The sequence below is a fragment of the Anthonomus grandis genome, chromosome 2, assembly GCF_022605725.1.
Source record: "Anthonomus grandis grandis chromosome 2, icAntGran1.3, whole genome shotgun sequence".
Classification (NCBI taxonomy): domain Eukaryota; kingdom Metazoa; phylum Arthropoda; class Insecta; order Coleoptera; family Curculionidae; genus Anthonomus; species Anthonomus grandis.
The window spans coordinates 41755042-41782869 of NC_065547.1; the positions used below are offsets into that span (position 1 = coordinate 41755042).

The 27828-nt window shown below is 31.3% G+C and overlaps 1 protein-coding gene across 11 annotated transcripts in view; it reads right to left on the reverse strand.

The window, feature by feature from the left end:
• The window catches only part of LOC126750645 (ephrin type-B receptor 1-B), a 515677-nt gene that overhangs the window by 370668 nt on the left and 117181 nt on the right, over positions 1 to 27828 (reverse strand). For all 11 annotated transcript variants that reach the window (XM_050460308.1, XM_050460307.1, XM_050460306.1 and 8 more), the window contains one exon: positions 22516 to 22637. In XM_050460308.1, coding sequence (XP_050316265.1) covers positions 22516 to 22582 — 67 coding nt within the window. In that variant the 5' untranslated portion in view covers positions 22583 to 22637. The remainder of the gene's footprint in view (positions 1 to 22515; positions 22638 to 27828) is intronic.

Here is a 27828-nt window from a genome sequence, read left to right on the forward strand (position 1 = left end):
AATCTGACGATGCTTTAGGGCAAAACACGTATAATCATTAAAAAAAAAAAAAAAAAAAAAAAAAAAATTTACATCTTTTGAGACCATTGACTTTGTGTCCCTCTAATCTCTGAATTTTTATTAAAGGAAAGCACTGTAGATTGCAAAAATTTAAAAATATCTCTTGATCTTAGAAAATATGCTAGAGTGTTAAATTAATGAGTTGGGTTGCCTTCGTATGGAAATTTGTTTTGGAAAGTGTAACCTCAGTGTTTTATCTATAGAATTATTCTTACAACTTCACCCCCCTATTTGTTTAACAAATTGATACATAGAGATACAGGAATGTCAACGTAAGATTTTTGAACAGGCTAAACTTTCCTATACAAGTATGCTATTATTTACTACAAGATTTACAAATCTGTTTCAATAATCAATACAATATTCGGGAAAACTAGTATAATTTTTGTTCTTGTAATTGTTTTCATGATTATATTATTATATATATAGGTAAACTGGTTTGCTTTTGAATGTTTTCTTTTTCTTCCTTTTTTTCCGTACTGATTTATGGTGAGCTCTTTATATTATGTTAGAGAACCCTATAATAATTTTCTTATTACAACATTATCAGCAAAAGCAAGAAATCCATCAAGTACTGGCGCGTTACATTCACCTTTCCATTCGCTCTCGTCCAACACCGAGGAGAGTTCGTGCCATTTAAATTGGATTTTTATCAAAACAAATATCAGAGCAGTTCCGCGTATATATCATCTTCTTCGGGTCCCGGGCTGGACATTAAGAGGGACATCTTGAGGCAAACACAGTAATTAGGGGCAATTATCCAACGTAACTGTGCTTCGTAATTACTAATTACAACGAAGATGAACTGACAAATGTACCGATATCAAACCGTAATAGGGTTTTATTAACGTTTCTTGGGTTTCCCTTTATGGCTGGTATGTAAAAAGAATTCTACTAGCGTGCGTAAAATACTTACTTTAAGCATTAGTGCATAAAAAAAGTTTCAATTTTTTTAAGCGTTTTCTGGGGTAGTTGGAAAAATGTTGTATATTACTCGTGTGTAAAATTCCTTTCATAAAAACTGAATGATATCTACTAATTAATGAGCGACAAACCATTTCCTTGTTCCAACTTCATGAATACCCATAAAGTCAAAAAGAAACATTTTTTTCACCCCGACAAATTAATAAACGTCATCTGATACACAAGGTCTCCGGTCTATTTCTTGTCTCCCTCACTGTCTGGCTTTTATTTTTAAACGCAGACATCAAATATACATCTTCGGCAAAGTAAGACCGCTGACTGGTGTTTATAAACATCATTTGTAAAGGTTAAGCCAGCTTCAAACAGTCACTTGTCAACCGGCCGAAAACATGCCAAAAATAATGTCATACGAGGGATTAGAACGGAATAAAGGGGGATTTCGTTTGAAACAATATTAGTGTATCCGATAATCCGGGCCCTAATTTAAAATTCTGCCAAATACTAATTCGTTTTCATTTCCAAAAATAAATGCGAAGTCTTAAGAGCTTTGTCGTGTTTTTTTTTCACTCGCTTAAGAGAGGGATCTTATAGTGTTCCGGTTTTACGACATTTTTTTGAGTTGATGTGGTGGATTTTGGAGCATCTTGACTCCTGGCCTCTTAAAGTGTTATAAAATATTAAAGAGGCTTTAGTTTAAATATAGTGTAGATTGTTTATGAGTAAACCTAGTCAGCCAGTTTAATTTAGGTAACTCATGCCAAAGAATTTGATGGTACGTCAGTAAAACCTTGCTAGGCTAAAATTGCGAAGTTTCTCTTTTGGAAACTTTTGAACTATTAATGCTAAAATCAGAAGTTCTACTGATAATATAAACCTTACTTGATCAATATTTAAATGTTTTTGATCCACTAAAACTTCTTATCTTACATATCTTTTTTAATCATTGAAGATGGTTTATGGAGATAGTAGAGTGTATTTAAGCCAGGTGTAATTGTGAATTATACGTAAGTAGAAAATCCTTTATAATTTTTAAAATTTTGCATTGTTTTACTTGATCCTCACTTTTTTATCAATAAAACGTTCAAATTCAACATTCTATGTAAAAATTTTCATAAAAAAACTCGTCTTTTTGAGATCCCTTTAACTTTACCGGACGCAAAAACTAGACTCAAAGACTAAAGTAGACAGGATAATAAATTTGAAAATTTAAGTTAATATAATTGTATCTTGTACTGACATTTGATAATTGTTTCCTTCTAATAAAGCATAAAGGGGCATAAACTGAGGATAAATACAATACGCCAAACGTTTTTTTTCTATTGCTGAGCCTGTCACTTCTTTTTATAACAAATCCTATAAAGACCCTCCGAAATCCAATGTTAAGATGTTATTTCTGTACCAGTAACATATTGGAGAATTAATTACTGTGGAAAACGTGAAGCGCGAGGGAGGCGCCGAATTTATTGGACTTGTCAGCGTAAGAAAACAAATTGATTTCTTGCGAGGATTTTTCTCACTAGTTCTATTGAATTTTGGCGTTTTTCATCAAACAGTAAATAACTCTCGTTTAGATGTGCCCTCGAAATATGAAAAATTTATACGGGATTTAAATTAACATATTCTCTTTTTCCGTTCAACCAAAACAATCGTTTTTATCCGAAACAATGGGACAATTCCCAATCGCTTTCCACGAATATATTTATTCAGCCGTATTTTTCCGCAAAAGTTGCCGTTTTGAATCGGTTGGAATTTAAACAGTTAAATTTTGAAATGGAATTTGCTACGTATAAAACGGGTCATTTTTAGAAATTTTATGTTTTAGTAAGAGAAGAAAATCACTTTATTAAACATTAAGATATATTTTCTCACGGAATTTAGGAAATTTAGAATTTTTGAAGCCGAATATATAGAAGAAAGTTGTTTTGTTTGAGTTCCTGAACTAATTATAGACGGTGTTCGCTTATTTATGGTACATGAAAAAAGCAGAGCCTACCTATGGAAATATATTATGATTTAATCACACTTATTTATATCCATAAATGGACATTAACTGATATACAGGTTGGTAAAATTTAAGTTATTATTGTATTCTTTAAAAAAACAAAATCAAATACCTATTTTTGTGGAAAAATATTTAATTTTCAGAAGTTATCAGAAAAAATAACAACATACAAAAGCTGTAATTTTTCCATTAATTTATTTCAGTAATTTAGTCCAAATAAATTTTATAATAATTTGTAAATTTTATTTTTTAATTCTATAAATATTGTGCAGTTAGTTGCTCAAAAGAAACTGAAGTTTAAAAAGTAGGATTACTTCATATATTAATTATTTTAATAAATTTGGAGTATTTTTTTTTGATCTTTCATTTTTAAATATTTTTCAGTGAGAAATATTTTTAAAGTATAAAAATTTGATTTTTCTTTACATTAGTTAGTATACCTTTTTCTTATTATATTTAATTTGTGCCTTTTAGGTTCATTTTTTGGCTTAACTGTTTCACCACTGCAGTTTTCAAATATCATGTTATTTTTTTTATAAGCTAAAATATACAGTACTGACTCATATTTTTGGTTATATCTTTTAATATTTACCGTTACTTTTTTTAAATTATTTATATACCAACAGCAACATTTTGGGCTTGGTTTCTCGTATGTTTAATCGAATATTTAAGTTTCATTATTCATGCTTCTCAGTAGCATTTAAAAGTTCATAACTAAAAGTATCTAAGATTTTAACAAGGATCTTCCACATCATATTTCCCAATTTTTCTATCGATTCCTGGCTTCGTTCAATATTTATAAGTATTTTTATTAGTTTTCCATAAAAACATTTTTTTATTATTTTGTTTAATTTTTCCTTCAAAAAAAAAAAAATGTTGTCCAGAAGATTAAATATGAAATTCCCAAGACATTATAAATTTAAATGTGCATTTAATTTTGTACATGATACACAAAAAAGATTCAAAAAGTTGAAAATATTTTTAATTTTAAAGTTATTTTCATTTGTTGCTCTTAAAAACTCATTTTTATACTCGTATTATTTTGTTTTTTTTTAATAAATTGTTTTTTGATTGTATTTTTTTCAAAGTATTTATTTTTTTAATGAAAAGACTACATACTACCGTACAAGTCAAAAAAGTAGGGGAGACCGGGGTACGTTGCAACACGGAATAAGATGAAACAGCCGAATTTTAAGTCGGCGCTACTCGGCAAATCTCGTATTGCGTATACAAGCAGGCCTTGGGGCCTCTCAGTCAACCACCAACTTTCGAAGAGTGGGTACGTTCCGTTTGAAATTTAAGTGCAGTTTAGGAAAATTGTGACGTCAAAGTAAAATTTGAAGGTAGGAATATAATTTGAATATCTTTTTGCATGTATTCCCATTTATTCAACTTAAGTTGAGGTGCTGTTTGTTAGGGTATATAGTTGCACTTTTACAGTGTTGCCGATTATTACAGCTTTTAGTTTTTTGAAATAAAATAAAAAAGTGGACACATGTCTGCTAGGGTAAGTTGAAACACTTAGCGCGGGACAAATTGTAACGGTTAAGATAATAGTTTTTTATTGTTTAATTTTAGCATGAGAAACTATAAGAAGAAAACAAGTAGGGGCGAGACATCTAAAGAGGATAATGGAGAAAGCTATAACCAGAGTTTTAAATAATGAATCCATTCGATCAGTAGCAAAAGATCTTAAAATTTGTCATGTACCACTTATCAGATATGTTAAGAAAATTAAATAGAAAAACGATAATAATAATATTACACATGTCTCATTAGAAAAGTTTGGGTATAGTAAACACAAACAAATGTTTGCAGATGCCCAAATGAATGAACTTGAGCTTTATATTAAGCGGTGCGCAAAAATTTATTTTGGTCTCTCTCCAAAAGAGGTTAGAATATTAGCTTATGATTGTGCTATGGCATTTAAAGTTAAAGTCATGGTCTAAAAATAAGGCAGCGGGTGAAGATTGGCTAACGAATTTTCTTAAAAAACATCCTAATTTATCCATTCGGGCTCCCGAGGCAACCAGTATTGGACGTATGACAAACTTTAATAAAACAAATATTGATTTGTTTTGTGAAAAACTTGCTAATGTCCGGGATAGATTTCAATTTACTCTATCTGACATATGGAATCTGGATGACACTGGGCTGACTACAGTTCAAAGGCTAGGAAAAGTTATAGCCAAAAAAGGCACAAAACAAGTTGGGGGTATAACATCCAGTGAAAGAGGGGTTCTAGTAACTCTATGCATTGCAGTAAGCGCTATTGGTAACCACGTCCCGCCGATGTTTCTATTTCCTCGAAAGCGCTTTCAGGATCACTTTATTCAAGATGGTCCGCCAGGGTGTATTGGAGCTGGCAATGGATCAGGTTGGATGACTGTTAATGACTTTTTTATATTTATTCTTCACATGTTAAGCCTTCTACCGAAAAACCCATCCTACTACTACTGGATAACCATGAATCTCACGTGGCATATAAAACTGTTAAATTTTCCAGAGAAAATGGAGTTGTGTTATTATCATTTCCACCTCATTGTTCCCATCGCCTCCAGCCTCTTGACCGGCCAGTTTATGTTCCCTTAAAAAAATATCTGATGTCCCAACAAGACTCCTGAATGCGTAATCATCCTGGAAAATCTATGACAATATATGATATTCCAGGACTTGCTCGTGAGGCACTTCCTATAGCACTTTCACAAAATAACATTACCAAAGGCTTTCAATGTACTGGAATTAAACCATTTAACAGGAACATTTTTGGGGAAGATGATTTTTTGCCATCCAGTGTAACTGATCGACCGTACGTACAAGAAGACCGTCAATATGAAGAAGTACCACCTGATGTCCCGCCCTTTTTTTCTGATGGTTGTGCCTTAGGAAATCAAAGTTCTTTACCCACTAATCCTCCAAAAGAAGCTCTTCATCTAGCTGGTTTAACACCTGCAATTGAAGACTTGCTTCTACTTCTCATGCTCACGTTTTCTGTGAAATTACTTCGATGCTGAGTTTTTCTCCAGCAGCAGTGAGACCATTTCCAAAGCCTGCGCCAAAAAAACAAACAACTAGAGGCCGGAGAAAACAAAAGCCCGCTGTTTTAACTGATACGCCCGAACTGGAGGCTTTAAAGTCGGAAACTAAAGCGAAGCTTGTAAAAAAAGGGAAAGCATTGGCGCCAAAGGTTAAAGCAGCCAGAAGAAAGGTTCTTTAATCTTCTGACGATGAATCTGATGACGACGATACAATTTGCATTGTTTGCTGCGAGAAATTTTCTAATAGCAAACCAGGAGAAGGATGGATTCAATGCAAAACATGTAAGCAGTGGGCACACAATGAGTGCACTCCCGGTGATCTCGGATTCCTTATATGTCATCACTGTAAAAACCTATTGATATAAGAAGATTATATTATTGAAATTTTGTTAGAATTTTATTTTTGTTTTCTTTTGTTAGACTATAACATGTTTTTTTAATAAAAATAAATGTTTATTTTGTAGCTATTTGCATTTTATTTTTTTCCTGTTAAGCAAAATGTTCATACTCATTGCTTTAACTATAATTTAAGCTAGTTTTCTAAAGTAGAAAACGATGTTACATCTTACCCCCAAAATGGTACAACTTACCCCAAGGGCGGGGTAAATTTTACCAAAACCATGCCTGCTGTATTTTTGATACTTTTAAAATAATACTATAGTAAATAAACAAATAAGTCTCTTATAACATTTATAAAGGTTTGTAGAATATGGTAGGAAAATACGAAATTTGTAAGACAAAAAGTTTTTGCTACAATAAAAATAAACCATAAATTATTACAACCTGCCCCGGTCTCCCCTACTTAAAGTCTATTAAGCTTGGAATGGGGAAAATCCACGAAAATTATTTTCTTCCAAATACATATTAAAATTTCATATGTTCATACCGGATAAAACATTTTTAATAAGAATCGATGTTGCTCTTTCTGATTCCGTTTAAAAATTTTAATAATTTAATTATTTATACTAAGAAAAACGACTTAGGTCAGTGCAATAATGAAAATATAAGGGAAAAAAGACCCAAGTCTTAATGTTTTTTTACTTGTAAAAGCGCTCGAGCCTCGTCTACTTTATAAGTTATATTTGAGGACGATCTTCGACGCTTTTACAATTTAAAAAGGACCTAAGTCGATTTACGACACTTCTGAGTTGTAAATGATGATGTATTACACGTGATACGTCACCATTTACAATTTTTTCTATACTTAAGACTTTTTTCTCTCGAAAAATTCAAGTAATAGTCGCATTAAATAAAAACAGTTAACGGTTTTTAGATTTTCGCTTTTGCATATAGATGTGGAATTCACTTAGCTATTGGTTGATAAAAAACTCATTTTCATCAAAAAAGTGACTTGCAAGTCAGACATGCGAACCAAACTTCAGTTTTGTACTCCTTGCCCGTTAAAAGATATTTAACAGACATTATCGAATTTGAAAAATTAATTCAATTCAATAGTCTTTCTTTAATAAGTACACTGCTGTCATATTCGTTCTTCCAAATCCTCAACATTTGCCATTTTTTGGTTTGAAAAAACTTACTCTTCAAGTAACCCCGTAAGGAAAAGTCCAAAGGTGTTAAATCTGGAGTTCTGGGTGGCCATTCAGAAGGTCCAGTTTTGTCAATCCATCTTCTTGGAAATATACAATCTAGCTGCTGATGATTAGATCTTGCAAAATAGAGAGGGAATGAAATAGTCAAATTCGGAACTCGGTCCTTCTGCCATAATTCTAAATATCTTGCTCTATTAGCATTTTCTTGGAAGAAAATTGGTCCTATAAGTCGACCACCAACAATCCCTGCCCAGACACTGACTTTCTGGATGTTGAGTGTGTCCTTCGCTTATCTACTATGGGTTTTTGCCTGCCCAATAACGACAATTTTACTGATCCATCATTTGTTAGCTAAGGTTGAGTCTTTTATTCGGATCAGTAAGTTCTTGGAGGATTGTCATTTATAAAGGATGAAATTTTTTAGCTTGATGAACTCTTCCCATCGATGAGAGGCCAATTTCGAGTTCCGCATTTTTCTTTTGCCTTATAAATTCCCATTTTCCTGGAATTTTTTAAAATTTTTCTTAAGGTACTTTGCGGTATAGGTATTGAATCAGGATACTTTTCCCTAAACAAATGGATAATTTCATTTGGTGCTTCTGTCAAACTTCCATAGCAAATCAATTTGAATCTTTGTGTGTCGAACAACAAACTGTGAAGCGATTAACAGTTTCGTCGTTCAAATATGAATAGAATACGATAGCTTCCACTAGTCTCCCTACATAATGCAAGCGACCTTTCCGACCATATTTCCAAAAAAAGAACACCTTTGATTTAAAGAACTTATTCCAAGCTTTAATAAAATATACAGGTTAATACAAAACCAGGACATCTGACGAGGTTTTAACCCATATGTCAAACAGTAATTAATCATTTTAATACATAGTGCCTTAGCTATTATGATATAAAAATAAATATATACCAAACATGTGAAACCAGGCATGTTATTTACATAAAAAAAAACAATAAATCAAACCAAGAATGTGATCGTAACAATTGATGCATCCATCAACCGAAAACAAAAATATTATTTTAAAAACTGTTTACATAATATACGCAGGCCTCTCAATTTACATAATTCCCAAAGGTATACACCAGTAAAGGGTTGTTTACATGATCGAAATAACGTTAATTGACGCGCACGGTAAAATAGCAGAAATTCACCCCTTGGCAGGCACGTATGTGTGTGCACATATAGATATAGTAGGTACACAGAGACGCGTCACATACCATTATAATATGGCCGGGGGTTGTGGGAATTCAAATTGTCTCTTCCTCCGATTCAATTCTAAATGGAACTAATTATATATGTCATGTGACGTGCAATATGGCAGATTAGGTTTATTTGTACGTCTGAATTGGGGAATTTAATAGTTAATAGGGACAACTTGGAGATGATAATAATTGTTTGGTGTAGGAGACATACGCGCACATAACTTTAGCATAATATTTCGCTTTAAAATAAAGAAACTTATTTAAATATATTGCTCTTCACCATAACTGTAATGAGTTAGTTATTCCGTTACCAAATCATGTGAATTCACCTTTAGTATCGTACACTCCATACTCGATTATATGTAATGACAAGTGGCAATTATTAGGAGAGGTTAAATTGACATAGGTTATGTTAATTAGTAATTAACTTAAAATGAGAAGTTTTTAGTTTTTAAGTGTCTTAGTTAAATACTAGTGTTTTATTTACTTACTAAGGCTAAAGTACAACATAATAAGGCGCTGTGAAAATATAAATCTGGTGCGGTGCAAGTCTTAAAAAATGGTGTAAAATCGCTAGCAACTTATGGCTCCCAGAAGCTATAAGTTTAGCTGGTGATCTAGTAAATATGATGATTTTTGTTATTAAGGACCACAGCAAAATACGAGCTGAGGGTGAAATTGCAATTTGGTTGCAATATATAGGGTCTGAAGCCCTAGAAATTTACAATACAATGGAAGTATACGAGGCAATAAATAAGGATTAGGCTATATTGCTTGTTTGGTTTAAACGCTACTTCAGTTCTCAATCTAATGAGACACATTTTTAATTGTAGACTAGAGACAGGGTGAAACAGTTGTTATCAGGGTTCAGTTGTATCAGTGATCAGTTTGTTACTGATTTTACATTAAATGTCTAATCGAGAACACGATTGTCAACACAATACCATACTGAACTACAGGCCATGGTGCAAGAAGTGAGTAATAATAAATATTCACAAAAGCACAATCCTCGGCAGCAATCTCCGATATAGACCTAGTTATTGATTATTTGAAATTAGGGGCCAAAATCAGTTGATTCCAGGTGTTCGCAACAATCATGTACTAGTTTTGGTAACTTCCATTTATCAAATAAGTGTTTAGCTTATAAAAAGCAATGTCAGCCTTATGACCGCTTTGCAAAAATGTGTGGAGCATACAAGAGAGTACATGAAGTTAACGACCAGGAGAGCTACAATGAAGATATGGAAAAGGCCTCGGAAAATGATGACTTTTGTGCTATTAGTCAAGAATAGGTGCCTACACTAAACTTAAATATGGTTAAAAAGCGAAATTCAAAGTAGCCACGGGATTACAGGTAAATATTATTAATAAGTGTTCTGCAAAGGCAGAATTAAAACCAAGTCGGACTGCAATGAATCTAAGAAACTATAATGGCAGTAGTATTCCTTTGATTGGTCAGACTATAGGCATTTTAAATAAGGCTCTGCAGTCAAGTACTCAAAATATTAACTTTTAAGTTATAGATTTTAATGCCCCCGATGTGCTAGGGCTACCAACTATTGAAAAATTGCAGACTTCAAAGAAAGTATATTCTGTTGATTGTCAAGGTGAGTTGAATAGATTAATTAATAGTTATAATAATTTATTCCATGGGATAGAAAAGCTCAAACATGTTTATAAAATTAAACTTGAAGCGGATGCAGCTCCTAGAAAGATTCCTATTATTGTGGAAGAAAATAGGACCAGATTGGAAGGAATCCAGATAATTTCTTAAGATTTGCTTGGATCCACTAAATGTCCGTAAAGAAATTATTGGTGAACGTTTCCAAGTGCCCACATTTAAAGATAGCAGGCAGAATGGCTGGGGCTTCTATTTTTTCAGTTCTTGATGGTAATAAAGGATTTTATCAAACTACTTTTAATGCTGGAAAATAAGACAGGTATTACTATACCGATACTCTTCACCATATGGATTATAAGCACCGGAGATGTTCCATAAATGTTTTAAAGACATTTTTGATGGCTGGGAATATGTAGACATTTTTATTGATGACGTTATAGTGTGGGCTTCAGATCCTGTGATGCGTAAAGTGAAAAAAGTGACGTGAAAAGTGTTGGAGCGAGCAAAAAGTCTAATATGAGATTTAATGGAGATAAGTGCATAATTCGGCTAAGAAGAAGTCAGGCATGTGGGACACTTTTTTTTAATATAGAATGTTTAAAATCTGATACTAATGAAACTAATGCAATCGACAGTATGGAAATTCCTCCAAATCTATTATAATTTAAAATAGATATTTGAGAACCCTTTTAAAGAAAGATATTACGTTTGTGTGAGATGAAACTTACGTTGACAAAAACCTCAGTTTTACATTGTTTTGATTTAAAAAAATCTATTGTATTAGCAGTAGTTTAGATCTAGGTGCAGTTTTAATGTAGGAAAATTTACCAGTGGCTTATGCCTCAAAAGCTTCGTTAGAAAACAAAAAATCATGGGCACAAACTAAGGAGGAACATTTGACCATTGCTTTTGGGTGTAAAAAATTTGATCAATATGTATAAGGCAGGTCAATAATTATTGAAATTGATCATAAGCTCCTGGACAATATTTTTCGAAGACCTTTAAAGGAAACTCTCTGAAACGTCAAAGATTGGCCTTTTATGAGGAAAAAAATAGAAGATCTTGTTTGAAGGAATTATAAAGTTTTAAAGTTTCAAAAAACTAATAGTGTTTAACCTATAGTTGTAAGAGAAATTGCAGATGGTCTTTGTAAGTTACTAGGTAGGTACTAATATTTTTATATTTTAGGGGACGCCTTACTGATGAGGTATTGATTATATAAATTAAATTTATTGAGACTAAACAACTTAGTCAAAAGTAACTTTAAAGTCATATTTTGCTAGATATAGTATACCAAATATTTCATATTGTGTTGTTACAGGTCCTGAATTTAAAAGTTATAAATTTGCTAAATTTGCTTAAAAAATACCAAGTTACAAATGTCAGGTCTGTATTATGACCGATCCAATAGTATCTCGGAAAGATATGTTGAAACTATTTAAAACCTGCTTAAAAAACGTGAGTTTAATGTTAGAGCCCCTTATGAGGCTATGATAGAGTATTGTCATAATCCAATTGACAGTGTCTGTAATTAAACACCCTCTAAATTATTAGTTGATAGAAACTTTAATGCCTTTTAAGCTACTAAAGATGCTTTTAAAGCGATTTTAGAAAAAACATATCTAGAAAAAATAATAAATAATTCAAAAGATATGCAATCTCATTTAAAGAATAGACAGTTAAAATACAAATATTATTATGATATTAAGGGTAACAACATTCAAACAAGTTATGAAAAGGGCGAGATGGATTTTGTAATGGATGAAAAGCATAATATGATACACCTAGGTTCTAATTTGTTAAGCTTCCTATGGGTCATGTTATTAAAAAAAAAATAGTTTCAATTTATCATCTACAAATAGCGAATTTAAAAATTATTTAATCAACCCTTTGGTCGTAATGTAAAGATGATTTATGCACAGACTAACTGTGTTAGTTGCTTGCTCTAACTCTTTTATCACTGGATCAACCTTGTTAAAATTATCTATTATTATTAGTACTATATCGTTCGCAAGGAATACATTGTTTAGTTTTTTCTTATCTATGCTAATACCTTTATTATTCTAACAAAGATTCTTAAAAATATATTACTCTGGAACAATGTTAAATAGTAGTCAAATTATTACAAATATTATGTGTCAAGCAAGTGAATCTACCCATACTTACTAAGGGATTCTAGATTCGCATGCACTTCGATGGTGTCAAACGCTTCCTGAAAGTCAATAAACATAAGCAGCAATGGAGTACGGTATTTTATAATTTTGTCAATAAGTAGTTGTAATGTAATTGAATTGTCATTTGTTTCATATCCTAAATGTAGGCGTCCTTGTTCAACATTTTGGTAACATTACAGTTTTTCTCCATTCTCCTATTTGTAATGTATGTGAAACGCTTGTATTGGTTGGATAATAAGCTATTTGGCCTGTAATAAGCTTTTAATTCAGCAGTACTACATTTTTAATGTATTAGGATCATTAGTATGTTGTTTCAGATTTAAGGTAAGTGGGTATTATTTACGCATAACTTAAAAAGCTTTTCTATTTTCTCTAGTAATAGTCGCTGAAAAAAATGTAAATTTAAAGATTAAAATGCTGTTATCTCCAATTTTTATTGCTTCTTCGCCTAATGGTTCCTAATTATTTTCCATCTCATTGGTGATGTTTTAATTTCGTCTATTGTGATTTTGCACAATTCCTCGGACTTTTGATTTATCATTCTCGTTTGTTTCTCCTTTAACTCTCCTCTAACTTTATTATTTTATTTTAATTGATATCTATTTTTGATAGAGTTCTGCATAAAATTATTCTACTACTTAGAGTAATTGATCTCTATTGGTTCATCTCCAGTTATGTAAATTTGCTTTACAAGACTTTTAGGCTTTTTCATCTAGCATATTCTTGATTTGCTTATTAATATAATTTCATCAATTTTCTCCCACTAATTACTTCCCGAATAATTACTTCCCCTTAATCTCCCGCTAATTACTTCCAATATTCATTTGATCCTGTACTACGAATTCCTTATTTGCTACATTTATGTCAAAGATATGTTTGTTTTATCTAATTTTTGCATTTCTCCAACATCTCCTCCGACTTGCAAGTCTCTAGTTGATGCCTAAATTTAATCATCTTTAGATTATAATCTTACCAAAACCAAATTAAAAACTGCAAGATATATTAAAGGTTATTAGGTTCCAAAATAACTAAGTATATTGATTCAAGTAGGTTACTTATCCTCAAGCCACGACTGTCTTCCTTCTATAATAACTACTGCTTTAGAAATTCATGTTATCTCAATTTTTACAGATTTTTTGACGAGTTGTTGGTTTGTATGAACAGTATTACTAATGACTTAAAAAAAAACTTTTCTAAAAAGGTGGCCTTTAAACATGTAATAAGGTCACCGTAAACTAGGAAGGAACTAATTACCTGCGGGTTGCCTAAAAACTTTATCACATTCGACAGTATATAGGCAACCTATTTAACAACTTACAAAAAAACGTTTGTAACCAAACAATTTAATCAGTACTTATTTTCTTTTTAAGTACATTGATCCATGATTTTATTCGCTTTTGGTACCATAAGATCCGCATGCGTACATGTTTAACAAAATTAGACAAACCTATTTCCTATTTGTCATTAATGTCATAAGTAATTTTTCATCTTATCAGTGAAACATCATGCCTGGCATCAATTGATTTATTATACAAATTAAAAAAAAAAAACAACTCTTCCGGCGAACAACTAAAAACCACCTAAGAGCCTAACGGTACTTTTAAAATAACATAATATTGTGCATAAGGAAGTAACTATCATCTGATACAGATCTGATCAGATCTGATTTTAACCAGCGATTATATAAAAGCTGCCAATTATATCTAAGCGAACCATTTCATTTTCTACATAGAGAAGAAAAGCGTATTAAATTTTTATAGTTGTTTTGTTGCGAGCATGTAAGTTAATTTGCCATCGTAAAAAATAAAAAATTAATTTAAAAGCTATAAAACCTTCAAGTTTTTATTGAGAAAAGGTTTATGAGAACCCCATAAAGCAAAAATTGATATTTTAATATTAAAAAGTTCGAACAGAAAGTTGTTTATAAAAATACTCATCTTTCCGCCTTAAGCCATGCATATCCGAGTTATAATATAAGTATATGTCTGCATTAGACCGTAGTAATAAAGCCAAAGATATCACGTATAAGACAAGACGGACTTTAAAGCCGTTGCCTCATAAATATTAACTTGTACTTTAATCTTAAAATCGACTCTTAAGCGGGACTCTTTTCACTTATGAATAGTATTTTATCTTTCGGTTTTATCTAGTAGGTGATTTTAAGCGGGCATATGTTCAGAATGTACTAGGAATAGGGTCAACACTTTTCCGGTCGATAGACCACTCGACTTAAGCCCATTTTTTTTGGAATTTTTAAGACTGTTGATGTTTGGTTTCCTGTTTTGTTAGACATCACACCTGGATTTTACGCACCACTGTATATGGAGTTTAGTGGGTAACATAGAAGGATTTGAAAAATTATAACATATCTCGTTCAACAGCAAAAATCATTCTAATCAAGGAGGGAAAGTTCTGAAATAGTTCTCAAACTTACGTCGTGTCACTATTACTGTTAGGTACCAGAGCATCCCTAATTGCATCTAAGTGTCTTTATTTAATTTTAATAAATACGATATTTAACATCCATGCGGTTTGTCTGCAGCTGTTTTCCCTAGGTCAGAATACTCATCCCGCATGCAATTTATATGAGGCCGGTACTTGGAGGTTATAGAAATCGATTCGCGGCTTTTAACGGAATTTCAAATTTGGGTTCGAGTTACTTATTGTCTTTCAGGTTTTGATACCAGTAATAACTCCAATTGGACGTAGTTATGCAGAATGCTACGAACTCACAATAGACTTAAATTCGTACTAAGCACATAACATTTATCTACATGTTAAATATTTTAAACTGCAGAAACCTACCAACTAAAATTAATAACTATCATTGTACTAACCAATCCATTTTGTTAACCTTCTAAGATTTCGGTTTTTGTAGAAAAAGACCAATCCACTTGGTTTGCATCAATAGTGATTTAATGCGACCAAGTGGGTTGGTTGCTTTCTGCCTAAATAAAAATCTGTTAAATGCAAGAGAATTGTTGACGATACTGCGTTGGTAGTTTTCTGCGTTATGGAATTTTCACATAACCTTAAAATTATATTGTTGTTTTGTGTATTTTGGCTAGTAATAAATTTTCAAAAATTTGAATATTTTAATGATATTTTATAAATAAAAAGTGTGTTATTTTGTGATACAACATGTTTAGTTCCCGCACTAGTAAGATTTTTAATCTACTTCAATAAAAAGAACAAGAGGGCAAGGAAAGAGGTAAGTATTTTTTTAGAATATTTTAAAATAAAAATTAATAATATATTTTCTGTTGTTTTAATGAAATAGGAACGGACAAAGTACTAGACTCCTCTAAAACAAATGAAAAAGTAAGTGATACTTATATAAATCTATGTACTAGTAAGGAAGTAACAATAATAAGAGACAGGCAATTAACCAAGGAGTGTGAATCTATTAACAAAGCTATTATCAGGGACGAAGAGAAATTGTTGACTCAAACGTTTCATGGTAAGAAAATTACATGTTTTGATGATTGTTTTTGATTGATAATTGCTGTTTTATTTTAGATGTTGGCCATTTGGAAATAAACCGTTCCGGTGGTTATGATCCCAAAGATGACCAATCGGAGGATGATGATGAATCTGTTCGTGACCCCAATTACGAAGCTTTAAGTGATGAACCTTCTAGCTCAGATTATGAACCAACATTTTCAAAACATGTCGTTGCTGATAGTGATTTAACAGAAACCACCTTGGAAAAAGTTTACGCGGGAAGACCAAAAAAAGGAAGAAAAAGGAAATTCAAAAATCAAAACAGGACAGAAAGAAAAAAGAAAAGGAATAGCAATAAACAATATTACAACTATAAGGAGAGAGAAATTAGACCAAAAGTATTTATAAATTACGATTGTAATTGCACTTTATATTGTGTCGAACATGTACCTGTCGAGATACAAAAGTTAGAGTTTGAAAGATTCTGGTCATTAGGGTCATATGATTGCCAGGTAAATTTTATCGCAGCGGGAGTACAGCAGCTTCTAAAAAAACGTGTTTATGGTAAAAATCCAGAAAAAAGAAAATTCTCCAGGACCTATAAAATACAAGAAAAGTGGTATGCCGTGAAATGTTTATCAGAACGTTTAGCATTACTTAAGAAATTTAGAGGTGAAATTTCTTTAACTGGCCAAAGAGGTATTAAACAAGGAGGGCAAAATAAACTTTCAGAGAAGAAAATTCAGGAGGTGATTGAACAAATTAAAAAAATTCCGAAATATAAACCTCACTATCGCAGAGAACAAACAAGCGCTGAATTTTTGCCCCCGGAAATGACAATACAGAAAATGTACGAGATGTATAGCCAAAAAACCAAAAAACATGCAAAGTAAGCATGCCATCCTATAAAAAAATATTTTACCAACGATTTAATTTAAAATTCAAGACACTCAAAAAAGATAACGAAATAGACCCGAAAAAAAAGAAAGCATTCAAAAAGATTATACCAATCACCTAAAAGACGCAGAATGCTCAATATTTAAGAAGATGTGACTTTCAGTTGTTAAAGAAAATGAAAAATATGAGTGCCTTATATTTGAGTTAGAAAAAACATTACCTTTACCAAGAATACCGACAAACATTGGATTCTATAAAAGGCAGCTCTGGGTATACAACTGTGGTATTCATAACGGAAAGCAAGATCAGGGATTCTGCTACGTTTGGGCTGAAGGCGCTACAGGAAGAGGGGCTCAAGAGGTAGGTTCCTGCCTTCTTAAACACATAAATACTCACATAGAAAACGTCCAACATCTTATTCTCTGGAGTGATTCATCCGGTGGACAAAACCGCAATATTAAACTATTAATATTGCGGTTTTGTAAATAACTCTTATGTTAAAAGCTATCTTACATGAATCATCTACTTTGACTGATATTACTTTAAAATTTTTATATTTAGGCCACAGTTTTTTACCCAATGACTTTGATTTTGCTCAAATTGAGTCGGCATTAAAAAACCAGCAAAGATTGTATCTGCCCTCCGAATATGTAAAAGTAATGAAACAATGTCGAAAAAAAAACCTTTTGTGGTAACGGAAATGAATAGCTGTGGTTTTTGAGTGTCAACATGAATGAAAAAAAATCGTCAACAGAAAAATAAGCATCGACGGACAAAAAATAAACTGGTTAAAAGTTAGATCGATTATATTAAAAAAAGATGAACCATTTCTGCTTACTGTTCAGCACGATTTATTTGAAGCACCTGTACACAAGATTGATATTAAAAAGAAGGAAGGAAGGAATAGCACGAAAATAAAAATAAAAGACTTTTTTTTAATGAGTACGCTATGGCCCAATGGTAAGATGATCGCTGCAAAAAAACTTGCAAATATTAACGAAATGATGCATCTTATCCCATCAGATTGCCAAGATTTTTACGAAAAAAAACAAGGAGATGACAACATTGAAAAAGATATCGACAGGTATAACATAGCTAGTCTTGATTTTGAACTTAAAGATGTTTAATGATTTTTTTATCAATAAATGATTTTTCTTTTGTAAGGATCTTTTGAATTTTATTAATATTTTAATAATGCAGAAAGCAACCAACCACAAAAAAAATGGCTGTATTTTTCAAAATATTGAACAAAATATTTTTCTCTTAGTTTCACTTTGTTAAAAATTGGATATTTTGCCAAATAAAAATTAAAAAAATAATTTTTGAATTACACTGTAATGTATACTATTAAATTACTGTTAAAAAAATGAATAATATTGATTTACTCAAAACTCTACTTTTGAGAGTTGGAAGTTTTCTGCATAACTACGTCCAATTAGATAACATATAAGAAAAATAAGTCAATTAGTATAGTACTTACTTTTTCATCATTCTACGCTACAGACGTTGTATGATCCTTTTATTTATATATTCTTCAGCTCTATTAATTAGTAGAGATAAATTATTTTGTTATTTCTTGTGTGTATGTTTTTAATCATTATAGTTTTATATAGACCCAAACTAATTCTTTTCTATAAATAATATTGCACTTCGTATGCTTATTTTGTAAAGTGACTAATTAATTTAGGATTACCATCATAAGATTGTACTTTATGTATCCTGCTGCTCTATGATTTGCATTGTTTCCAGGTGTATTGTAAATGTAATGATCTGGCAAGGACCAATTCAATTGTTTCCCATAATAAAAATTAAGTGGCTTGAATAAAAATAAATTTAAATATAGTCAAAATAATGTTTTTCTTTAAAGGAAATTGTTCTGCGTATTTTTCTTTTGTCCGTTAAAAGATCATCCACTTCATATTTTTAAGTGACTTTTTTTTAGTCGATTTGCATCATCTCCAAGTATATTGTAACTACAAGCTAATTAGACCAATCTCTTACTAAACAAATTATCTATTAATATTTACTCTAGCTGGTCTTTAGTGATTCATAAAGTATTTTGAAATTGATTGGGATTGGGATTGGTCACAATAAGAATCATATTTTGATCTGTTTTTAGATGATCTCCCGAATTCTCTTTTTACTTTAAATCAATACCTAATCCTGCTTATTTCTAGATCGGCTAAGTTTTTTTTATATTGGTCTGTTCATATAGATGAATGGGTTTAATTTTTCTTACCAATTAGCTATTCTTTAAAAAGTAGAGTAAGAGAGTTTTTTTTAATATTTATAATTCCGGAATATATTTTTATATTTTTCTAGCATTCATACATTTTAAATTTCTTCTATTGATTTTAGTTAGTTTTTATAGTTTACGATGATATACCTAATAGAGAAATTTTTCTTTGCAAAAAGCTATTCCTTCCAAGTGACCATGATGAGCTTTATTCTAAAACAATAAATTTCTTTTTAAACCAATAAATTAATTTTAGGCATTTGTAATTTGACGTAATTTCTCATGTTTTCAGTAATTGCAAATAATTGTTTACACTTTTCAGACTTTTGAAGCATTTTAGACTTTTTCTTTAACGTCTTATGTCTTTCAAAAACGGAACATTTAAATTATTAAAGGTAATATTGCTTTTCTTCCAGACTCCTGAAAGTAATTCTTTGTTCCTCTAATCTGGTTTTTAAATCTATTATATGTAAAGGAAATTTCCATGTTTTTAAAGTTTTGGAATAGTTATTTATGTTGCTACTTTAACTTTCTCCTAATATTTCAAGTTATATTATCTAAGTTAGTGAATTTAGGTAAAGAATTTATGAACGGTATAAATGGTAATAAATATAGTAACTGTAGACGTACCAAAATTTATAGATTGATAAGTGACATTTCAAATTTCAAAAAATTGATGATAGAATTCCATGGAAAAATTAGATTTTATTTCGCAGAACTTTGGCCATTAACATTACAAAGTCAGTGTCTTTATATTTTGAGTTTTGAGTGTTCTGTTCCTTAATAATTAACAATGAATAATGATATTTTTATAAAAAATTTCTTATTTTATAAAAATATTAAAGATTTTGAGAACAAAAATTTCAGTAAAGCTTCTTCCAGTAGTTGCAGTATTTATTTTCATCTAGGAATTGGAAATACTTTTTCCAGATTTCCAGGCTTTTGAGAGCACTTTCAATGTCTTCCGGTAATTAAGACTTTTGTTTTCCTGTACCGCAAATTCAATATCTTTTGTGAATTAAAAATAATTTTTCATATATTTTAGGCGTTTGAAATATTTTTCCTTGGACGTTAAGAGTACTTAGAATTACGTATTTCTAATGTATTTTAGGCATTTCTTATAGTTTTTACTTTTATCAGAAATTAAAAATACAGTTTTTTCGTATTTTTACTGGATAAGCTCGTTCAGGCCTTTAATAATATCGATGTTTTTACAAATTGGAAATTATTTTTCTTTTACAATTTTAATTAATATAAATAAATAATAATTCATTGTAATTTTTCGATTTATTCCATGCATTCAAAATTTCTTTCAAAAAAGTATTTTTTGTTTTATTATTTTAGATACTATATTATTTTAGATATTATTTAAGACTCTTTGAAATAATTTTTAAGCCTTAATGTCATTTTTATATTTTTTCATATGTCTACGGATAATTTTTTATATTTTATTTTTTTTTAAGATACGTAGTAATAAATTAGTAGTCACCACAATAACATACAAAAAATCTTATTTCCACCTAATGGACAATATAATTTTGACAATTGAGTATAGTTAGCCTATAATTTATGTCTTATTTATATTAAAGAATTTAACATATACTCTCGGTGCATCCTGGACCTGCCAGCATTTCAAAAACTCTTAAATCAGCTCAACTTTAATATTATAGAGAGTTCTTCAGGTTTCCTACCTATGCGGTTATACTTAATATAGAAGCAACTAAAGAGATGTAAAGGGTCACATAATATACTTTAAAGAAACAAATATGATATTGTTAAATCACTAAACAGTTTTACCACTAACCAAAATTCTTTATTGTATACTTGACACGTGTTTTTGCTGATGAAGTTAGCATTAAAGTATATAGATTTTAATTGTTAGACTGTGTTAGCATCTTCAGGAGAAGCTTATAAAAATAAACTGAGCAATTATATCACAAATTCTGAAAAAACAGTCAAAAGATTTCATTCTGTATTTGACTCAGATAATATGAATATCCAGCTACATTAACCCAACACCATTGAAAATCGATGACGATAAAGTAAGGTTAGAAATTTACTTAATCGATTCGATTAAACCCTGCTCTTTGTTAAATTATGTAATCGAAATACTTCCAATTTTTGCACGGTGAATCACTAATCAAGATTAAGTTCATATGGTGCATACGGATATTATTGAATCACGTAAATAAAAGCACAAGATTAGTCGTGAAAACTCATTTTAAAAAAAATTAAGCCTATGGTCATTAGTGGGATTGATACTCATCAGAATATAATCAGGTAAATGAAAAGAATATTGAGCAAGTGACACAATTTAAGTGTTTGAGATGTATTTGGAGGGATCCAAAATGAAAGATTAGATGTAGAATAGAACAATCAAAAAATTCCTTACAAATACAAACCTAAATTTCAAACAAAGATACCGAACTCTAAAACGTAATGTTTGATTAGTTCTTTTATACATTGTAGAGGTCTGTACATTTAAATTAAGTTCCATCAAGAAATGTGGTAGGCTGAGAATATTATGGGTAGGTCACATAAGAAATGAAGAAGTCCTTCCAAGAGCACACATAGAAGATCGTTTATCGAAGTAATAAAACAGAGAAAAATATCATACTTAGGATCTAATATGAGAGAAGAACTCTATAAATTCCAGCGCCTTATCCTTCAAGGTAAGATCCAAGGAGGAAAAAGGGTAATAGGAAGAAGGATGCATTCACAATTTGGTTGCAAAATATTAGATAATGGACTAGTTTTCAAGCACTCAAATATAAGGCAATTGACAGAATCATATGATGATACCTACGCAAGAATTTGCCACTTGAGGATGAAAAATTACAATCATTACAATTAACTTCGTAAATTCCGGACTTTTCATAGGTCTTCAGTTTATTTTTTGGATTTTCTATAAGATCTTTTAATTGGGCTAAACTTTGCTGGACTATTCTTAAACCTAAGTCTTAAAAAACCCTATCAAAGTCTTTTATTAAGATAGGATCATACGGTATTGTAACGGAAATTTGCAAGTGTTTCAACAAATATTTTAACAAAAAGGTTCCAATTATAGGTCTATGTATAAAGTACGGTATGTCACCCATAAAATATTCTAGAAGATCATAGAATTTAAAAATGATAAGAAATATATAGGGTGTCCTATGTAATAAGGAGTTGTTAGTCATCATAATTCTAAGATTACAAGACATCTTCAATGTTTCTCAATGACTTGACTTTAAAATGGCAAATAACTAAAAAATACTATGGAAAGAAGTGTCAACATATTCTTTTCTGTGCAGAATGCTACAATTATTTTTCTACTTTATTTTTGTTTGTTAATGATTGATAAATAACTCTTACCTTGTTCTGCTTGACTCCATTTGATCAGGATCGCCAAGACCGGCAGCGTGCGAAGCACGAATCCCATTTTGAAGATCGCCCAGCCAGTCGTACTGGGCCTGTCACTTGGTAGTCACTTCATTCTGAAACAAAAAAAATAAATAAATGAAAAAAAATTTAAGCGTACAGCACCGAAATTCGCTTAAGCATTCACAGTTAGTTAACTCCATGTGCGCGCAAACAAGACCTTTTTAATTTGGGTTTTTTATCGCTCTCAATGCTCTCCTTTGGTCCCTCCCTTTTGTAAAAAAGCAAAATGCCAGGTAAAACCGGGGAAATAGTGGAAAATTGCGAAAAAGCGGGGGTTTCTCTCGTGTATACCGAGACCCATAATTAAATCGATTTGTGAAGAATAAAAAATGTCCGCCCGTTGTTGTAGTAGGGCAGCTGGCATGGCGCGGGATTAGAAATTTAAGACAAAAGGGTTGCGACACCCCGTTCTTTCGTTCTGTATGCAATAGTCGATATAAGGGCGGTTTGTGTAGGGTAGCAAGGTATATAATAAGCATTCTATCAAGCTGCAAAGATATTTGAAAAAATACTCTGCAATCAAATGCTTAAATATTATGATATAAGTAAAATATTACCAGAAAATCAATGTGGGGTTCGTAAGGGCTTGAGTACACCAACTGCGTTAATGAACATACCACATGGTATTTTTAAAAAATATGATAAAGGGTTTGCTATGCTGCTTAGGGATACATTACTGATTTCTAAAATTAAATTGTATAACTTTTCTTTACCTACTCTGGAATTACTCACATTTTATCTTTCTCAAAGAACTCAAAGTATATCATATATCTTTACTTATAAGTCGCATTTCATTTGATCCTAATAACTTCAATGAAGCTAACAATGTCGCTAATAACGAACTTGCACAGATTTGCTATTTATCACTAGAACATAATTTAAATTTAAGCTCTATTAAATCTAACATCATATTATTTTTAAGTAAGAGTAAGGATGACTTTTTGAAAAAAAATACTTTAATAATTTGTATTGATAATATTCCGTTTGAGTATGTAGACGTGGCTCGCAATTCGGGTCTATTATTGGACTGACAACTAAAATTTGTACGTCACGTTGCTCAAATTAGAAAGAAAGTATTATATAGTTTAAAGTTGTATTATAATCATCAATATCTTAATTTAAACTAAAGAAAGACCTTGTCTAAAGTCCTTAGTTCTTTTAAGATTCAACGATTGTGACTTCATAAATTATCCTTGCCTTAGTTTGTTTCAACGCAGTTAAGGTGAAGTAATGCAAAATGCATGAATTAAGCTTATTTTTGGTCTAAGCAGGATCGATCACATATCTGAAAAATTGGATTTAGTTTGATGGGTAAGAATGAAGAACTCCAGCGGTTCGGACTTCACTTGGGTTGCATTTTGCATCCAATAATCAATTTTTCTCCTGGAAATACCCAATTAGTATTTTTGTTACAAAGTCAACACTTTACCGGGTTAATACCTTTCAATGCTTTTCAATCAGTCATAAATACTTGTATAGTCTTCCTTAATTTAGACTTTCATTAAAAAATCTTCTGCTTTTACATCTATTACACTTTTGAACCAGTTGTCAGTAGAGTTTAGAAGTATTAATGTTTTAACGTTTAAGTATAAGTTTAAAACATTCCTTTTTTGAATCTGATAAATTAATAATCGTTTAAGCCAGGTTGACACAATCCAAGTTTACTTGGATACCAACTGGGACCAGGTGTGCTTGAAAATGTAAACTTGGACCAATTTGGTTTCCACGCAAAATGTCAAATAAACGTGCAAAGATGGCGGAAGTGTATTATATGAATGGTATACGAGTTCCTAATATGCTTATGCAAGGAGCTGGAAATGTAGAAACAAGAAAAAAAGATTTGGACTCATATTTAGATACGTAAGCGTCAGGTGCTTGAAGCTTTCTCCAATTTCCTTAGTGAAGTCGCTGATGAGTATAAAGGTACATTCAAAAACCATCTAAAAATACCTATTGGTGAGTTTGAGTAACTATTAATTGTGAAATTAAAAATTAAAAAAAAAAATACAAATATGTGGTCTGCTTCACCTGCAAGATTAAAACGTTGAATTTGTTACTTGGCAAGTGGGTGTTGTTTTCGTACACTAGAATATTTGTATGGAGTTTCTAAATCTTAAGTATTCAAGTTTTTAACAAACGTATTTAATGCAATTCATGAATCATTCTTCAACTTTCCACTGTCGATTATTACTAGAGGTGATGGAAACCTCCGAATTCCTCCACATAACTCACCATTCTACATCGTCTACAGTATTAATATCATTATTGTATCTTTATAGATTCCTTATATTAAGAAGAAAATCTTAACTTAAACTCTATTATTTACTTTTAGCTTGTAACTTGAATGTGAGTACGATTCAGAAGTAGGCAAGAAGAAACACACAAAAATTTCCTCTGCATTCTTAAGCTTCTTAAAGACACAATTTTTCTCTTCATCCACCACATGTGTTAGACATTTTTAGCTTAAAATTTTATTCTAGACAAATATTTCCTAACTTCAAAAAAAGTATAATAAACTATAGTGTTAATACGAACTATGTATGCCACAGGGTTTAAAACGCCCTACGTTTTGGTTCGTTACTTTTTTACTACTTTTCAATGGTCAATGCCAAATAATGAAAAATTAACTTGGTGACTTCTTCATTAAAAAAAAACAGATGAAAAAAAATAACACATCGATAGATTTATATTGAATTTTAAGAAAGTTTTTTCTAACTTTTCATGTACACTCGTTTAATATGTTACATTGAACTTTAGGTACGAATTAAAGTGATATAAAGATACTTAGGTAACAGGTACTCAGAAAAGATTGTAGAAAAATCAAGGAGGATTACAATAAGCTTGAATGAGATTCTCTCGACAGCCGAGTTACTAAAATATAAGAAAGAAGAAAAAGAACCATTTGACATGGATTCCCACTGTAACTACTCCGACATTAGAACCAAAATTAACATCATTAAGTTAGGGAATCTGGACAATGACCACATCTTACAACATATGCTTATGGCAGGCATCGCAGAAGAGAAGTGATTGAGGGCAACTATCTGATTTGGAACTAATCCTTTTACAGTTGAGGACCAGCGTAGCAATAATCCTTAAACCTGCGCATCAGAAATCACTTTACTTGAGACAATGAAAAAGCTTGGCTAAGAGGGTAAGACCCCATTAATGCTTACAACTCTTACATGATAAAAACTTTAGAAAGAATGATTAATGTGAGAATTTTGACAAGCCATCAGAGCCAGTTGCACTAGAACCCTTTTTTGATTCGGAGGGACCTTCTGCTAAGGCAATTTTTTTGATCAGCTGGGTCATGTCAGAGCTGTCAGAGCAGAATTACTACTGACTACTAAAGTAGATAGAATAAAGAAAATAGTTGGTCTCCGCTTATGGATGATAGTGGTTTAGACTCTGTAAGAAATTAAACCCGGATTCTTTAGACCTTACAGAAAATCTTACGGAACAAAACTCATGTTTGTCAACGTAAGCACCATAAAACTAAATAAAGTTTTTTTACAATAATAATTAATATTTCCAGCTTATCAGTGCAAATTTTATTACTCGACCGGTAACTGTGCAAAAGGTTCTTGACAATGCGAGTGTACTAAACTAAGGTAAGTTGCTGGTTTTTCTCGTCTTTCCATTGTTTGTTTAAATCACACTGTTCAAGACCATCTATACTGGGCATAGCTTCATTTAAGATAATGGCAGTGCTGTATTCAATTGACAAACTGTGTTGGTTATTTCTGAACGATTCATTGTGTTGTATAGAAGTTGAGGGCCAGAGAGGTAGTTCTAGTATATCGGACTGAGATGATGTCCCTGATATTGGGACAAAGAGACAAAATAAGAAACAAAAAAGTTTTTAATATAATTAAAAGAAAAAAGACACTTTTTATAATCTTGGATTTTAAAAAGGGTATTTTTTGGCGAAAATCCTCGTTTTCCTTGCTATCGACATGCAGCCAGGAGATGCCTTCAGAAACTTTCGTGTGCAGGGTGATTTTTAGCGATTTTTCGTGCTTGGTACTTTTTTGGCAAAAAAATTACCTTTAGGGTACTTATAATAATGGTCGAAAATTGAGATTTAAGTATGTTGTACCAACATGAATGACGCATTTGCTCGACCAGCTATGGTTCATCTATTACCTACATGGTGCGCACAATTAATTTCCAAATTCAAAAAATGTTCAAAAATGTATAAGTCAAAACCGGTTTTACTTAAAATTACGGTTAATATTGGAAAATGTTCTTTACATTACAGGGCACCAATCGTATATAGGTCATTTGGCTTTAGGAGGCGCCACTAAAAGAATAATAAAAAGTAGAAAAAAAAACGAAAAAAAAATGGTATTTTCAAATGATTAGTGCTCACCCTGTATAAATGTTTCGGTACCTGATAAGTCGTTTTATGCAGAAAGGATGCAGGTTTAATAAGCCTAAATGATTTTTTTTTTAAATTTTGCACCATTAAAATTTTACACAGAAACGACTTTTTAGAAAAGAATTAATTCTTTTAGGGTTTTTTTGATTTTTCTTCGATAAAAAATTTTTTTTTTCAAAAAAAAATCATTACAATTTATAGCTCTCGGTAAGATGCAAATATCTTCTGTAGGTCAATATTTTTGCAACTATACAATAAAACCGTCAGAGGTGCTTGAATATCACATATGTCTAAAACTTTGGATTTTAAAAAAATAATTTCCAGATGCTGAGAATAACCAAAAGGCATACAGATAAGGTCCTCGTCAATTTTAATCGACCTGTTAAATTTCATAATATTCAAAGAACCGTTGCGACCTGTATCGAGTTTCATTGACCAAAATCAAAGAAAAAAAATTTTGACTTTAAAAGCATTTTAGTTCTAAACAAAAAAAGAAACAAAAATTTGTTTATACTTCTAAATTATAAAAAGGTAAACAACGTTTCTCTACCCCAAATGCAGCTAAAGTTATAAGCACTATTGTCTGACGGGTCCGATTTTTGTGCGAAAACTCTCCTGCGGGTCAGTTTTCTATTACAGTTTCGCTCTAACCAGGAGACTCAGTAATAAAGGCATCACTGTAGATCTTAGCAGCATAGTCAACACTTTCGTGTTCTGTTCGAAATTCTTGTTCACTTTATTCCTGTTTCATTCCATTTATTTTAATAAAATATTTTATTAAATTTTTTTCAGGTTCCAAAGACGAATACATAGTGGACGGTCATAGTGAGAGGTTTTAAAGAGCGCTGGAACTGGTCCAG